At 43.1% G+C, this 18,095-nt stretch overlaps 1 protein-coding gene across 2 annotated transcripts; it reads left to right on the top strand.

Moving 5' to 3' along the window:
• The first annotated feature begins 1,654 nt into the window (after positions 1–1,654).
• Positions 1,655–13,612, top strand: pitx1 (paired-like homeodomain 1). 2 transcript variants are annotated; one of them, XM_076031889.1, is made up of 4 exons: positions 1,655–1,804; positions 2,731–2,785; positions 9,032–9,234; positions 12,184–13,612. In XM_076031889.1, exons 2-4 carry the CDS (start codon positions 2,740–2,742, stop codon positions 12,730–12,732), a joined length of 798 nt encoding a protein of 265 aa, XP_075888004.1. In that variant the 5' UTR covers positions 1,655–1,804; positions 2,731–2,739; the 3' UTR covers positions 12,733–13,612. The 2 variants fall into 2 exon arrangements, with proteins under 2 accessions (XP_075888004.1, XP_075888003.1); XM_076031888.1 differs by lacking the exons at positions 1,655–1,804; positions 2,731–2,785 and adding an exon at positions 7,276–7,800.
• Positions 13,613–18,095: the final 4,483 nt, after the last annotated feature.

The raw sequence follows: 18,095 nt of genomic DNA on the forward strand, positions 1-18,095 counted from the left end.
ATTTGGTGCTTCCCGCAGAAATGAGGGCAGTCGAGGGGGGATTGCGAGTGAACATCCCAGTGGAGGGAGGCCCGCAGCTCGGCCTCTAATCCGCAACCATCGAGCTCTCGCTGCCGCGCTCCGCTCCACGTACACGGCCCGTGCAAGGACGAGTTATGAAGATAACTCCCGTTACTCCCGCGGAGATCCAGAAGAAGGAGCCCGAATAGCAAATTAGCTGCTGCGCAAACAAATCATTTTTACTCCAGGACGGAGGCAGTTGCTGAATTTATTTCTCCATGGTTTTGTTTGTTTTATTTTTTGTTTTTTGCTTGTTTGTCAGTGAAAACTGGGTGTTATTTTATTTATTTTTTTTAAATATTAAGCTATTTATAATATTTTGATATACCCGGTTCGTAAATGTCTATAGCCATTTTTTTCGGTGATGTCTTCATGTATGAGTGATCTAGCCCGTCCTGTCGTCTTAATCTGATCTAATCCTTGACTCAAGTGCTTGTATCATGTTACGTCAGTCTCGCATAACTTTGAAAAAAAAAAAAAAAAAACGTGTTTTAAAATGATCTGCAATTTAATTGTTTCAAAGCATCGTCTGTTTTTATGTTTTCACTGTAATTTTAGCATGTCGTTTGTCAAAGCACTCTCCTTCTCTCTCTCTCTCTCTCTCTCTCCCTCTCTTTCTCTCACAAACACACTTTGCACACTCACGTTCCCGAAACGTTCCCATGCAATCTGCTTCTTTCGTTCAGAAAATATTGCAAAACCAATTCTAAATAGAAACAATCTTCAAAATGAGGCCAATGCAGAACAAAATATAAATACCACTGTCGGTTCTTGTTTAAGACAAAAGGCCCAGCGGTGTTAGACATTCTTCAGAACGTACGCGTAGGACCTAAATATTGGGTTGCGAATAATTCATAGTTTAGTTCATAGTGGCCTTCGAGTTCTGGATTTATGAGCCGTAACGTCCCGTTTGCAGCCAGACAGTTGGGGATTCAATTGGGCCTTGCTGGATTCCTCTGCTGTGAATAGACGCGTTTTAAACAACAGCAAATAACAGTGACAATAATAAATGTAATAGTAAATAAGGGTCGTTTAATTCAACGAAAAATGTTTCAGCTGTTTATCACTGATTATTTTTAGACGACTGAAATTCAGCAAGAAAATCCACATGATTAAAAACAACAACGTGAGACGCTCTGACTTCAATTTAAGACACTTTTAAACTGTCGCAAGACAAACAATAAATAGTTCAAGCTTCTACTTTTACACTGGAACGTTAGACACAACAAGGTATGCAGGTCAGGTGACGACACTACAACTTCCACAAGAGATCTCTTGTTTTGTGTTTCGTCAAAGGACTTCTAAAGAACTTTATTACTGGAAGAGAACGTTCAAGATTTCGACCGCAGATGATGATGATGATGAGTAGGAATTCGGTTAGGAAACTGACAGCGAGGACACGGAAGATGCAGGAGGGATGAGAGGGATGGAGCAGTGGGGGTTGGAGCGTGTGTGTGTGTGTGTGTGTGTGTGTGTGTGTGTGTGTGTGTGTGTGTGTGTGTGTGTGTGTGTGCTGGGGTGACGTCATCTCGAGGCGTGCAGCGAATGGCTCGGAGAAAAACCAAGGCAACGCCGCGGAGACGCCACCAAAGCGCTGATTACCGCGTACACGGCGTTTGCGCGCAGCCGAGCGAACACGGTGGATTTACTGGACACCTGCATGGAGAAACACTGAAGGCTGGAACCCTTTTTTTTTCCTTCACTTTGCAAAATCTGTCGCCTGCCTCTGCTAGGAACTAATCTGGTGAGTAAAACGCGCGTCCTGTTTGTGTTTTAGCGCAGAGTAAATCAGCGAGAGGAGCGGGAAGAGTCCGGTTGTGTCAGTCGATCTCATTTAAATGAATACTACTGCTCATAATAATAATAATAATAATAATAATAATAATAATAATAATAATAATAATATTTAGAGAGTGATGTCATCGCAAAGAGCATCAGCAGGGATGAGGAAGGAGGAACTTTACGCACAGCTATACGGTCTCGGTCTTCAAGCGGATGATTGTGTGTGACTGGGAGCTGCAGCTGAGTCATGGCTCCGTCAGTAACCGCCGCTGTCCACAGCAGCTCCGCTCAGGCTGCTCAGGTCAAAACAGCTGCGGCGGGAAATGTGTGCGGAGAGCGCGGGGCTGCGGCGGAGGGACGGAGAGCCGTGCAGCGGAGGTTTCACAATGAGCGCAGAGTGGCAGCGGAAGGCAGTGGAATGGCCTCGTGTACATAGGAAGCTGTGCGTGTGTGCGCGTGTCGTGGAATTGCGTGTAGGTGTGTGTGCGTGGGGGGTGGGGGGGGGGGGGCTACAGCATCATGTCGTGGATAAACTTTGTTTTAGGGGTCCGAATATTTGAAGCTTGTCATTATTATTATTATTATTATTATTATAATTATTATTATTATTATTATTATTATTATTATTATTATTATTCCGGCGGTAAAACGTCGTCAGTATATATTAAATTTTGTTTTATTATTTTGTCAATCGCTCTTGTATTGCAGTGAAGAGAATGTAACGTGTGAAGGATTACATTGTGACTTATTGTGAAGCAGCTCATCTACTGCGTATAAAGAAAAAATAAATATGCTCGTTCGAGGTGAAGCTAGTTTATTCGCCTTTTTAAAAATGTAAACAACATGTACCCCTCCTCCCCCCCTGCCCTCCCTCCTTCTGTTTTCCAGGCCACTGGGATGGAACTCAATCTGTCCAAGAATGGGGTTTCTTGTGGAGATCCAGGTAAGAGTTTACTTGGGATTTTAAATTGAATTTACCAATTTATTTATTTATTTATTCATTTATTTATTCGTTTATCATATGTCCATTTCAATAAAGAAAACGCTAGTAATCGATTTCATCTCTGCTTTCCCCTAAAAACCTGAGATGCTTCATACTTCAAAATATTTGGCGGAAGATCAACAAACGCGTGTGCGTGTTCAGTGACATCTGCTTTTACGTGGGGTTTTTTTTCTTCACTATTCCCCCCACAAAATATGTTTCCTGCGTACTGAATTAATGTGCGTGGCGATGAGGACTACATGTGCAGTTTTTGCGGATATATCTCATCATAAAATGTAAATCGAAGCGTGCGGGTATAAATTGGAAGCAGCCTGAAACAACAGCCCCAGAAGCGTGGCTTCAGTTTTTTTGTACTTCTTCTCCCACACAAGTGATCTGTTTTGTTTTGACTATCTGTTTTCTGTGGATACTTTAATTCCTGCTGAACAGTCTTTTATTTGAAAATTAAAAATGGGAGAGAATCAAAACAGATTCACCGCAAAAAAAATGAAGAACTGGTTCAGGAGAGGATCCGGTTTACAAATCGGGAAAATACAAATGTAAACCTGAATTTTATCTCACAAAACCGCAGTAAACATTAAATGGAAATGTAACTTTCTGGAATTCTTCTGGGATGTTTAAATTGACTCCAGGCGAGCTCTCTGCTTGCCCTGCTCATTTAAATCTGTTTTATTTTAGGACCCAATACAAATGAAATAACACAGCTACACTTAACTCATGTGCTATAGCGTGAGCCTTATACTTAAGAGGGGTTTAAAAGTCAAACTATCCTGTGAGGTCACGAAATAAATTTACAGCGATGCAGATGCAGATGATGATGATGATGATTATTATTATTATTATTATTATTATTATTATTATCATCATCATTATCATTATCATTATCATTATCATTATTATTACTATTGTGTGGTTTTAAGGCGTGTCAATATTATTTTCTGCTACAAAAAATATAATTCATTAAATTAATTTGAGTTTTTTTGTTTTTGTTTTTTACGAGCATTTTTTTTCAGTCCAAAACAGAGGACAGCAGCATTGTTGTCCCCTGACGGTCATTACAGGATGTTTTATTTACACTTGCAGCCTTCGTGTCGGCCTGTTGCTCGGTTGTCAGGCTGCGAGTCAAACAGGGGAACCATCACCAGGGAAATAATCAGCTCCGTCCTCTCCGGTTACGCACCGTGTCCGGTTACATCTCGGCTGCTGTACTGCCCTCCAACCGGCCACTTTTCATTTTCTCTGCTCACTCACCCTTGTTTTTGTTTGTTTTGTTTGTTTTTGTTTTTTTCAGGGGGGTGTATGTTGGGTGTGTGATTAACGGAGTTCGCCGAGTTTATTTTCACTTCTCCCGGGGAGAGAGGGAGGAGAAAATGATGAGTGTTTGCACTGCCACTGGCCTTTAACCTGTCCTGCCGGATGGAAAGGCTTTTTAAGTCATCCATCACACGCAAGTGCCCCCCTCAGAGGAGCGCAGAGGAGGCGCGGGACGCGCGCACGGGAGGCTGGGTATTTGGATAACACCCCCCCCCCACACACACACACACACACACACACACACACACACACACACACACACACACACACACACACACACACACACACACACACACCTTCCTCCTCCTCCTCCTTCATCTGTCAGCCTGCGGTATCTGCTGCAGGACAGAGGACGGTAGAGTCACAGGAAGTCCTCCGTGGAAAATCTCCACATGCTGTAAATCCTTTAATATTCCAGCTGGGATTAACGAGGTCACTGAGGCTATTGTCCTTTTTTTTTTATTGACAGTAATAGTCGAATATTAGGAAAATTACTTTTGGAGGAGCTTCCACTCATCATTCACTGAACACCTAAAGACCTGCTGTACCCACTCACCTCGTCACCCTCTACTGACGCCGCACACGCGGCTCTCTGCAGCCACAGTGCTGATTTTCTGCGCCAAAAATCCACTTAGCGCCTAAATGGCTTTTTTTTTAACGTCCACTTTGGATCAGTAGCGGTAGTTTTCCCTACTCAGGTGCGCTTCTCTCATAACGTGAGGTTCGAACTTGCGAGATCAGCCTGTCAGTCCAATTTGAGGCATGTTTAGTTTTTAAGAATGATCTACTGTGGAGCAGTTTGCGTCCATCGAGCATCGGCCTTTTTGCGGAGGTGCAAACATACATGAGGACAAGCCGTGTGTCTATTGGAGGCTTCGTCCAGTTGCTTCTAAAAGAGTCGAAAACGGGAATCTTCTGTAAGAGTTGAGGGTGAGAAGTCTGAAGGTTGAGGCCTGAGCCGCGGTGCACAGGAGGCTGGAAGCACTGGCTCTCCACGGTGCGGGACAGGCCGGGGGGAAACTCACAAGCATTAAATAAGCGATTTAGCTCGTTTGCAATGTCACCTTCCCGGAGCTACACTTAGCACATTGCAAATCTCCCGCACTTCTTGACGTGCCAATTTCAAAAGGGGGGGTAGAGGCAAAAAGCTCAAATTAAGATTCTCTCTTGCCTTGAATCGACCAACTCTCTGAGCTCGTTTTAGAAAACTGCGCATTGTTTTCACATTTCTTGTGAGTTTGTGGTCGAACTCAGGAAACCATTCGGACCCAACTCAATGGCGCGCAGTGAGATTAGAAACTGTGCGTAAAAGGGTTCAACGAGGCCGTGCGCACACTGTAGATCTAACGTTAATCTTCAGATACGCATGCATAAAAATAATGATATACGTGCTATACTGTGTCAAGCAGCAACAATTTTACTAATTAACTAATAAGAACAAGCCTGCAGCGTGGTTGTATTGCAGGCTACGCGCGTTTTGCGGTATTTCTTTATTTTTTTTTAAATGTAAGTTACAGACATTACCTTGGAACCTCTGATCCATCAGTCAACATCTGGATGGGGCTCTGCTCTCCAGGCGCGTGGATGGTTCAAGAGGGTTGCAGTTGGTTTCTGCATGAGAGACACATGAGAGACGCAGAAGACACATCAGACTATAATCCGATCAGACAAAAAAAACCATCTGATCCAATTTTTTTAATGTGATATATTTCATAAAGAAAATAATGAATGATAAAGTTTATTTATGTGGGATTTCGACATCATTCCTTTGAAGCATATTTGAAAAAAAAAATCCTCGAAAAATGGGGACTATGTTTTTTTGTTTTTTTAAGAAAAAAAAAACTTTACCGGAAACAACCTTTTAACTGACGTATTAGCTCTTCGCCGCCTTTGTAATAGCCGCTTAATGCCGATGCGTTCGAATCATCGCACCACTTACTGGCCAGTTAACGCAGGATTAAATCTGTTTAATCAACTGTTAATTCTCAAGTATCACTACGCCATTAATTATCGGTCATTTGTTACCAGGGAGCCGTGTGAAAATAAAAACACAGTCCTAACCTCACAGCCTTCTTTCTTTCTCTGTTTTTTTTTCTCTTCATATTAATACGGGTCCAGAATATTTTCTTTGCGGTGACAGACTGTGCCAGCGAGCACAATACGAGCTCATATCACCGCGCACCTTTAAACACCGAGGGTGCGTGTGTGTGTGTGTGTGTGTGTGTGTGTGTGTGTGATTGCAAATGTTGATTCAGCTCAGTACATATCCGAGATATACATTGTATTGTGTGTGTGTGTGTGTGTGTGTGTGTGTGTGTGTGTGTGTGACGCGCCCCTGCAGCTGCGTACATTACACTGGACACATTTCCAACATGCCTGCACGGCTGCAGGACCTCAACAGCTGCTTTGTCTGTGTGTGAGAGAGTTTGTATATGATGAGATATATATATATATATATATATATACACATATATATATATATATATATATATATATATATATATATATATATATATATATATATATATATATACACACATATATATATACACACATATATATATACACACATATATATATATATATATATATATATATATATATATATATATATATATATATATATATATATATATATATATATATATACACACACACACACATATATATATATATATACACATACACACACACACACACATATATATGTGTGTGTGTGTGTGTGTGTGTGTGTGTGTGTGTGTGTGTGTGTGTGTGTGTGTGTGTGCGTGTGTATATACATATCCAGTATATATGTGTATATATATATATGTATATACACACACATTTTTTAAGAGAAAAGAATGCATGATGACGTCAGCTAATAAGACGAAATGTCAAATCAGCAGAACTAGTCTCGCACGGCATTAATTCCCACGCACGCAGGGCCGCGTGTTGAGCTCGGATTGTTCCCTCTGCTGGACATTTTGCCGAGCTGAAGACAAAAGGAAAGAACGCTTTGACTTGACGTCAGGCTAAATATCTTGTTTGGGTGGATGTTTCCTCGCAGGTTCAGTGGGAGGGGCCGTTGGGTTTTGGGGAAGGATAAGCGCCGTGAATGGGTGGATCCATTGTGTGGGCTGGAGAGCTCGCTCACAACTGGCAGAAGCTCTTTTTTCCTCCTCCTTCAAAGCTGCGGAGCGACGGAGAGCGCACTGGGCTGTCACTGCTGTAGCGGAGGAACAGGCTGCTGCTACTGCTGCTGATCCAAGTTCACTTTTCTCCGTTCAAATGCTCCATTATTAGCCTGGCAAAGGACGCGAACACTGGTGGAAATTCCCTCCTCCGTTTCTCCTGGCTCATCCTCTCACGTCTCGGTGCCCGTCCGGCTGGATGTTTGGCTGTTAAGGAACTCTCCGTGCGGGGATTTTTACCTATACGTTCCATCCTTTTTTGCGCTCGCACATCCCTTCCTTCTATCTGAGGTGGGATGAATTTGGAGAGACTCGCAGAAGCGGTGAGAGCGCCGCCGCAGCCGCCGCAGCCACCACCGCCGCAGCCCAGAGACGTGGCCCCGGCGTTTCATTTACCCAGAAGCTCCAACAGCAGCCGAGAGACTCTGGAGAACTCGAGCAGCGAGTGCTCAGACACAGACTTGGCAGGTATACGGGCCCTCCTCCTCTCAAGTGCTTTTAACACAGCGACTCTTCTCCCTTTGAGTGCCCTCACAGTTTATTTTATTTCTTTATTTCTTTTTTTACGTGGCCTGGCTCGCGCGTTTAATGGCCGAGCTGTCACACAGGCATCCGGGCAGAGCTGCGCCACGGAAAAAAAAAAAAGTAAAAGTGGGGCATTACTGCGGGAGAGACCCAGTGTCTTTGCTTTGACTCGGGACCAACTTGCACTGACGGCTTATTTCCGTGTGTGGAAACATGCAAATCGGCAGAATAGGCAACATCGGAACAGTTAAACTATGCAGCTTCCTTGCGCTCTGCAGAAGAGCGCGCACGGAAAGCAGACAGAAGTACGGTGGGACAAATAGTGCGGATTGGCTGCCGTGACATGTCTTGTTTATTTCGCCGGCCAATGCACAAAGCACTTGGCGGTCCTCGGCGGAGGGGAAATGTGCACAAGAGCCTGGCCTGCTGTCAGTGAGTGCATTAAACCCCACTTTAAATGGCGGGCCAGTCTTCTAGTCTAAACTGGAAGTAGTCATGAGGTCAGAATCCAAAACTCCAACAGACGATTTTTTTTTTTTTATTATTCCTAATCCTCAATTTGTAGTTAAATCCTAATGAGTTACTCTGAACTATACAATGGCATAGTAATGGCAAAGTAAAGTTTTAAGCCGCATTTCCTCCGCTGAAATCGTGTACGCGTCAGACATTGAAAGCAACGCTAGTGTTTTTAAGGCCGCCTGTTTGTTTTCTGCTTTGACAAACCACCAAAACGCCGTTCGCCGTTTTTTGTGTTTTGACCTTTGCACGTGTTGACCCCTCAGTTTAATGAGGACACGAACAGCAGATAGCAGATGTGAGATAAGACAGTGGGCAGACCTCGTCGTAAAAAATAAAGTATTATTGATCTTTCAACGTAACGCGCACGGAGGCCGTGTGTCAAGGAAGAAAAGTCACAAAACCTCTCACAAGACAAACATTTAGCTGTCCATCGTCCGATTTGACCATTGTTCTGTAGTTGCTGGTTGAATTTAAATCCGATCCAAAGTGTTTATATTTACCAAAACATTTAATCTGGGTTTTCACGAATTGCCATGATTTGCCTTTTGTAATTATTACATTGGAAGTCGAAAATATTAATTCTGAAATGCGAGAGGTCCACATGCGCCCGCGGCTAGCAGAGCTCGCACTGATCCCGCTGTGTTGTGACCCACAGAGAAGGAGAGGAGCGCCGAGCACCGTAGCGATGACGGCAACGGAGACGACCCCAAGAAGAAGAAGCAGCGGCGGCAGCGGACTCACTTCACCAGCCAGCAGCTCCAGGAGCTGGAGGCCACCTTCCAGAGGAACCGCTACCCGGACATGAGCACCAGGGAGGAGATCGCAGTGTGGACCAACCTGACCGAGGCCAGAGTGCGGGTAAGAGGCCGCGCGTAAACTGTCCGGAAGGCGTGTGTAAAACAGCGTTTAATAGACGAATAACAAAACTACATAGCTCATTTGATTAATTCGGCTGTAAGCAGTTGGAAAAATACGTCGAAATAATTTCAACACGTACGTACAAATTACCTGGGTGAAAAAAAAAATCATGCAAAACATGAAATTACAGGATAAAATTGAAATCACACTGGAACCCTTGATTATTCCCTCTAAATTTAAATCCAACGGTGCCGCCGTTACATTTGCCAAACTGACCACTGATTTGTTTGATATTTTAATAAACCACACGAGCAACTCAAAAGAGCGGATTTTTTTTTAAGTCAACGACTGTAAATATCTTTGAAGCACTTTGAGGCATCAGGATCCACAAGGAACCGTTTCTACCAAAGCGCCTTTTCCCCAAGACTTAACTGAAGGTTGGAGTACTTTTATTTTAACATTCGGGCTAATTAAGCTATATGCCACTATATAGCATTCAGTTGTTATATCACTGAGAGGCTGCATATAAAAACTGAGTTTTAAATAATTTTTGATATTCAGTGTGAGAGGGCACCTGAAAAAAAGAAGAAGAAAGAAACCGTGTGGCGTTTTTAAAATGACCGTGCACATTTTTTGAACGCGGGTGGAACTAAATGATTCGAAACGCAGTTTATTCCGAGGCGCTTTTAGATTCTCTGTTTGCTCGGACTGACATTCGCTTGAAGGGTGTATCCACGCTGCGGAACCGACCAATTGAGGCTTTATCTGTCCGTGTCGTCATCAACGGCGTGGACGCCTATTTGTCCCCTGCTAGATGCGACCGCTCGCGAGACAAAATTCACCTGGAGCTGTGCCACAAGTGGGTAGCGCGAGGGACTGCACTGTGGAGGGACGTGATGTGGCGTGTTAGGACGGTTTTTCTCAGCCGGTTCTGATGAAAAAAAAAAAAAAGAAAAAAGAAAGAAAGAAAGATCTAAATCCTATAAAGTCAGTATAGGGAAAACAAAGAACAGGACAGAGTTTGAAATGGGGATTGAAGTTCACGCTGGTTTCTCTTGAAAAGAGAAGTGGATGCAAAGCGGGAAAAACTCGTAAAACTGAACAAGTGCAGTTGGGTTTTTATTCAGGGGGAACTGCATTATCTCTGCATTAGCTGCGACAAAATGAGAGAAAAACGGTATTTGAATAAAAGAGATGATGTATAAAAAGTAGGAATTAAATTAGAAACAGTTATTTCAGCAGTTTCTAGAGCCAAATATGAAATGATTAGGTAGATCAGCTTTAGAGAACACTGGTGTGTGTGTGTGTGTGTGTGTGTGTGTGTGTGTGTGTGTGTGTGTGTGTGTGTGAGAGAGAGAGAGAGAGAGATATCAAAACAGTATCTATAATACGTGAAGCGTTTCGTGCGATATTTTGACGTTTTAAAGTGGTTGGACTTGACCTGAGGGGCATCAGCGATCAGTCCTGACCGGAAACAGGATGCGATTGATTTTCGAGGTTTTCAATATTCCACAAAATGACTGCAGTTTTTAAGCAGCAAGAGGGGCGTCTCACCAAATACAGCGCGGCTTGTGCGTCCCGGTAGTAGTGAAGCCGAGCCGAGGAGTAGCTCGACTCTTCCTCCGTGGCTCGCTGTCACATCGCTCACGGCCTTTGTGGACAATTTGTCCGCAGCACCCCCGTCCCTATAAATAGTCCGGGTGAGGAGCGAGGAGGCCACTTGTAAACTGTTTCTGCCGGGAATCTTAAAAAATGACTCGCAGAGTGCGGATATTTAGTCAGGCGCTCGATAAGGCGTGAGGATATCCAGAGGCACGTTTACAGTGAGTGTTTAGGTTGGATTGCGCACACACACACACACACACACACACACACACACACACACACACACACACACACACACACACGAATACTGGAGTACCTGCACGCAACGCATACACGCGTTACACTAACTAAAAATTGTAGAATGTTATTTATTGTTTCATAAGTTACTGTTGGTGCAGAATTATTCAATGAATCGAGATTGGCAAAATGAATATCGATCGAAGATAAAGGCAAAATTAAAACGGTAATTTATAACAATTCCGGAAAAATGCAGGATTCACATAGGAAGTTAAAAAAAAATTGTACAATAAGCTCAAGTTATTTTAATCGTCTTAAATGTATTCAGTAATTTATTAATTTGGTGTGAACTCAATCTTGTTTTATAAATTCAAAGTGATTAAAAGTTTACTGTAACACTTCTAAAATGATTTGATTGTTTCAATGTGACAACGCCACTTGTTTCGTGTTTTAAAAAGAAAAACAATCTGTGTCGATTTTTACGAAGAAATTAGAGAAGGAATTTGGCCTAAATAAATTAAATAATATTCGGACGAAAAAATAAACGCAGAAACTGATTTTTAATTCTGCAGCCATGGACGCTCAAGTCCGTGAGGCGAACAAGCGACTGTGTGTGTTTCCTCAAATTATCGAGACTAAAATTACAATCCGGGCATTTTTTTGCTTACACTGCGCCGTAAACAAAGACATCCGAGAACATTGAACAGATGTGGTATTAAAGAACTGCAAAATGGACGTGGGGACCGCAGCTTGTAATTTTCGACGTAGGATTGTTTGAGTGTTTCCTGCAAAAAGAAAGAACGGAGATCGTGCCATGTTTTTGAATTAACTTTAAAGGTCAATTCCTTGACTTATAGTTGTTTACGAATATTTTCTGTGCGGGTTGCGCACGCGGTTTTATTTTGCTTTGTATTAGTTGAACTAAAGTGCAAACAGGAAGCCCTGACAATAAAGCAAAATATACGCAGCTTTTCGCGACAATTTTCATCCAAAATAATTCGAGAATTATCCATATATATCATTATTATTCGTGCCCTGCTGTTTGCTGCGCGTATGTCCGCACCAAACCGCCCTGCGCGTCTCACCATCTACCCTTCCACCCTGCAGGTGTGGTTCAAGAACCGCCGTGCCAAGTGGAGGAAGCGGGAGCGCAATCAGCAGATGGACCTGTGCAAGAACAGCTACCTGCCGCAGTTCAGCGGCCTCATGCAGCCCTACGACGACATGTACCCGGCGTACACGTACAACAACTGGACCAACAAGGGCCTCGCCCCGGCGCCGCTCTCCACCAAGAACTTCACCTTCTTCAACTCCATGAGCCCGCTCACCTCGCAGTCCATGTTCTCGGCGCCCAACTCCATCTCCTCCATGACCATGGCCTCCGGGATGGGCCACTCCGCCGTGCCGGGCATGCCCACCCCGGGCCTCAACAACATCAGCAACCTGAACGGGATCGGCACGTCCGGGATCAACTCGGCCATGTCGTCACCGGCGTGCCCGTACGCGCCGCCCGGCTCGCCGTACAGCGTCTACCGGGACACTTGCAACTCGAGCCTGGCCACCCTCAGACTCAAGTCCAAACAGCACCCCACTTTCGGATACAGCGGCCTGCAGAGCCCCGGCTCCAGTCTGAACGCGTGCCAGTACAACAGCTGACGGGCTCAACGATGCAGTTCCTTCATGTAGAACTCAAAGCAGAATATAGTGCGAGACGAGCGGACTCGGCGTCAGAGCTCACAGAGGCGACACCTGCGGCTGGAGCGAAACATCACATTCAAAGACAACTAAAACTGGATAAGTTGCGGTCAATTGTTTTTGTTTTTGTTTTTGTTTTTTAAAGAAAACATGGATTATGCGGGTTATTTGTGTTTACCGATGAACTTGCACAGCAAATCGAAATGTCCAGGGTTTTTCTTTTTCTCTCCCCCCCCCCTTTTTTTTTTTTTTTAATGATGAAGACGTGTTACATCGCTGCATTGTAAATACATAAATGTAAATATATACAGGCCTATAGGATTTTTTTGTGTGCTTGCTTGCTTGCTTGCTTGCTCTTGGAGACTGACCGTGGGGAGAGAAACCGGGGGTTGGGTGGGGGTTGGGGTTGACCAAAAAAAGAAAAGAAAACGAGGATTTGCACAAAATTTTCGATCGTCTGCCGAATCCAAAGTGGTCAAGGTAAAGGAATCTAGCCTCTGTAATGTACATATGCTTCTGTTTCTGTGTGCGTACACCAGCTTTCACCGTCCGTGCAGGATGACTCAACGACGCCTCCCGTCCAGTGACCTAACAGCTTTTTAATTCTTCTTCATTTAATTTTGCTTGGCATAGTTTGAAAAAAAGAAAAAGAAAAAAAAACCCTCCCGCATGTTTAACTTGAGTGTTTTGTACCCCTATCCCCCCCTGAAAAGAAGCAAACAAATGTACGACTTTGCAGAAAGCAAGTTCATTAGCCTAAAATATATACGAAAGGTGATTCCAAGTCGCTGATGTGTTTTGTGGTAACATGATTTGTTTGAATAAACTGCCGGAAATGAGAGGTTTATTTCAGGAGTCCTGTGTGGAGACGAGCAGCGGCCGGCCCGTTATTTCAAACTGTGTAAATAACCAGAAGAGAGACAGACAGCTGACTGATGTGCTGGATTTGAGAGAGTAATCAGAGGATTAACCAAGAGTAACCCAATGTCTTTCTTCAAGCATTTGTCTATTTTGGATATTTTTGCTTAAAATTCTGCTCAAATCACCATTATTTCCCTAGGAAAAAACTACGTACAAATTATATTTAAATTTCTGTAAATCAGCAGAGTCTGCACCAATAACGTGTTATTTTGTGCGGCGCGATAAGAAGCGGGACAAACGTCTCGAAACGCGCTTTTCGTCTGCCTTCCCAACGCATCCAATGTGTCGAAAATGTGTCGAAAATCATCAGTTCTTTTGGAATATCAAACGCGTTCACGCCATACCATACGTCATCACGTGTCTTATTGTGGAAACATTTATAAATAATTTCTATTTCAAATGAGAAGATATGAATATTATCCTTTTTTTTTATTGTGCACAAACTTTTGGGTGCACTCCACCCTTAATCAGGTTAAAATATTACCTCAACAATTACACATGTTTTTATCTTATGCCGACATTCCCGCGCACCTTTGCCCGCGTGAAAGAAAAATCAATATCATATCTGGCTCTCTGACACCTGCAGAAATCCCCATATCTATATTACCTGCCGGTCACACTGATATTAAGGCGCAGCGCAAATAAGGCAGGGGCTGTGTGTGTTTGCGCTGATAGGGTCCTGTGAGGGGAAGGATGTTGGGATTTAAACCAACCTCGTTTCTTTTTACAATTAAAACACAGAGGGACACTTGAATATAAAAAACACATAAAAGTCTCCAGGAGTATAAATGTGATGTTTACAATTTAAACGCTGCTTAACTTATACTTTTTCCAAACAGCCTGTCCTCATTATACAGTCTTGGAAAACCTTTAGCCATTTTCTTGTTTACAGCACGATATCATCTCCACAGCTGCGGGCTTCATTATGGCGACCATACTTTCTAATGCGCCCTCCAATTCAAGAGATTCTTTATAGTCCCATAAACACGTGACATTTAAACGCCAGCATAACGTGACCCCTCTGATGCCTCACTAGTAATTGCTCCTAAATGGTAGTTGCATAACATTTGATCATACGTGAATTATTGTTGTTTTAGCGTGTCATGTTGGGAAAATACTGTCAGTGTACAGTGGCCTGTAATAAGTCATAATAACTTGCGGCTGAGGCAAGCTGGAGTTTTAGCCTAATACTCTAAAATATGCCAATAATATTACCTCAGTGTCATTTACGACCGATTAGTCACCTCTAGGTGTCCCCTCAACCAATTGTCATGAAAGTGGGTGTAAATGACAGCAGTGTTGCACCTGATAAGCGTGAGTGTGGCTGCCTGACACATGAAAGTTTGTTTAATTTGGCCCTCGGCTGCTCTGTGGCTGAATTTATAACTGTAATATACCTGCAGCGTTTCAATTTAATCTGTGACTGAGTGGAGCTTCACTTCCCCTTTGTGTATATATATATATATGTATACACCTCATCCAACATTTTTTTTTTTTTTTTTTAATATGATTTTATTTAAACTTCTTGATCAACATTTAAAAAAAATATTCTACAGTATCTTTTTTTGAATGAAATCTTAATTTCAGTGTGTCAGTATTTTAAATGCAGGCGTCATTTCTTACAATTGTCGCTGTCAGTCGGAATGTATATTTTCCAGTATTTTAATTATCATACGTTATCATCACGTTCATTCATGACGATGTGTGTTTAATCCCCTTCCACTTCCTGTTCCTCCAGTTGCCTGTGCGGTCTCTCCTATAGCGCCGTGATTCACCGCCGTGACAAGTCACAACAGCAGAACATCAGAGAGAGAGAGAGAGAGAGAGAGAGAGAGAGGAAAACGCGCGCGCCTTCATTCTTTCCTTGGGCGCGCCCGCGTGCTCACACAGGCAAGGAGGGGAGAGAGAGGACGTTTCACCCGCGCGGCGGGCATGCGCACGGCTTGGAATGGCGCGCGTCCACTTTGATTTGAGGAAATGTTTGACGACGCGGAGCCGAGCGGAGCGGAGGGGGGTTTTTACGGGTCGCGCTCGGTGATTGGCAACACAAACAAAGCGGCGCGCCTGCTGTCGTAAAACGTTAAATGTTACCCATAATGCCCCGTCTCGCAAGTGTGAGGCCGCGCGGCACCGTGAGCGCGCCTGGAATCCTGGCGGGGGCCAAAGTTCAGCACTTTATTGCCGGTAAATGTTTAAAATGGCGTTTTTCTCTCCTTAGGACGTCCAGGCGTTTGTTTAACTAATTAGGGGGGTAGGATGGTGTGACACATCAATATGTGTGTGGGTTAAAAAGCCTGACAAGGGTTATTTCTCTAAATGAACGATAATGAGTGTGTGTGTGTGTGTGTGTGTGTGTGTGTGTGCCTTAAGGATAGACAGAGATCAGAGATAAGATAGACGGTAAACACCCACGATTAGACGGATGGCCTTTCGTGTGGAACAGAGACCACAGAGGAAGAGACGATCCACAACCGGTTAGACGAGAAAATTCGTCGACAGCAGCAAAAAAACAATATTATTTGCTTTTGCTACATCTTCTCTACGTCTTTCCGGTGTGAACATTTGCCACAGATTTCTGGTCGGCGCTGTATCATTTATTAAGAACTGTCAAATGTATGTTTTATTGCGAAGCTTTTTTTGTGGGTACATTTAAAAAAAATCAAGAATCCCCAATTAATATTTTTTAATAAATGGGAAAGGTCCCATATTCGTCCTGTTAATAAACATGCTAAATTAACCCTTCCCCTAAATACTCCCAGAATAAAAGCATATTTATCCCTCTGTTTGCAGCATCCTGCAAAAACAATGGACATTAGCTCTATGCCATGTTGTGCCTTTGTTTGGACAGTGTACATCTTTGCATGGGGACAAAAACAAGATGATGGGTGTCATATTCACATAAAAACCTTTAGAAAACATTGGAAAAGTGAATCTTGCACAACATGGGTCCTTTATGCTCAGAATCCAATGTATATATACATGGGAAAAGGGGAGGGGACACAGTTTAAAGACTTCACTTCTCATCACTTGTACTCACAGGGATCAAAACTCCAGAATCCATCCAAGTAGAGAGACTCTCGTTAACCTGATGTCCCCACAGGCTGTCAACTGAAAACAAACAAAGCATCCAGTATTAATGAAGTAGGTGCTTGGGTGAATAGTTTCCCTCAGTGACACCTGAGAAAGAGTGGCACAGCTGTAACAAAGGGTCACAGTGGCTGGGATTCTTCTAAAAGAAAAAGGGGAAGCATTGGATGGTTTCACGAATGAGGCAGGAATGATCCTTGACAGCATAATCCACTATAAAGTGAGTGGCATGCGGAATTTAAAAGGCAGAAGCTCCCAGACTTCGGTGGTATTTATTTGTGTGAAGGACCTCTGAGGAGTGTCTTTACTGCACCCGTGTGGTGCACTGCAATCAACAACACAAGCATCATTAAACCCAGCTATGGGCACAACAATCAAGTGTTGTTGAGCTGCTGCTGCTGCTGCATCAGGACCCTGTTTAGTTTCAGACCTGTCGTTTATGCAGTCTGTGCCTAGACGGTATAATATAACAATACTGTAATCAAACAAAGGCAGCAGGGCTCCATTAGGACATGGAAGCACTAGTCTCCATCACTCTGGGGCGTTTTAAGCAAGACAGTCAAATCACAGTCTGCACTTCATTACAGCTGACCACTGAGGTTTTTGTTGTTGTTTTTTTTGTTTTTTTTCTCAGTGCATCGTCAACGTGTTTGCAGACTTCCAGGAGGAAGTCTGCATGAAAAAAATATTTGTTGGTTATGAAAATGAAAAGAAAAAAGTGAAATCCGCATAGGACGTTATATACTGCTTTGAGTACCTGAAGGTATCGAATATAAATGTGGTAAATTTGTATAAATAAATAAACACTAATTAGTAAAAATTAACAACTCCTTTGTAGTTAAAACATAAATTAATTATCATTAAAATATTTCTCTTTAAGAACAAGTATATGGTCTCTGACTTGCGGTCAGTCCAATTCACACAGTATTCAATACCACATGGTTTGTTTGATATTATATGGTATATGAATCTTTGACTACAGGCACAACTTAGCCAATAGGCAAATTATGATAGTAGTAATGGTAGCTCAAATATTTACGCCTCATGATGAGGATAGTTTCTCAGTTCTTTTCTCAGAAACTTACTCAGTGTTGGGAACTGTTAAAAAAAAAAAAAAATTAAACTTCTGTTGCTTTCAACTGTGCTCAGGCCTTTTTCTTAGGCCGAGCAGCGTTCCAGAGTTCCTCCTCCCTCTGATGGTGTTAGTGCTTTCAGTGTTTGTGGGACATGAGGTTCTTTGAATCGTGGCAGACACACGCTGACTGGACGACCTCGTAAAGTTTGGTACTAAGCTAAGGATCACTGGCACCAGGGCA

Source organism: Nelusetta ayraudi, unplaced genomic scaffold (assembly GCF_046127955.1).
Source record: "Nelusetta ayraudi isolate G7.1 ecotype Tasmania unplaced genomic scaffold, CSIRO-AGI_Nayr_v1 ptg000033l, whole genome shotgun sequence".
Lineage (NCBI taxonomy): Eukaryota > Metazoa > Chordata > Actinopteri > Tetraodontiformes > Monacanthidae > Nelusetta > Nelusetta ayraudi.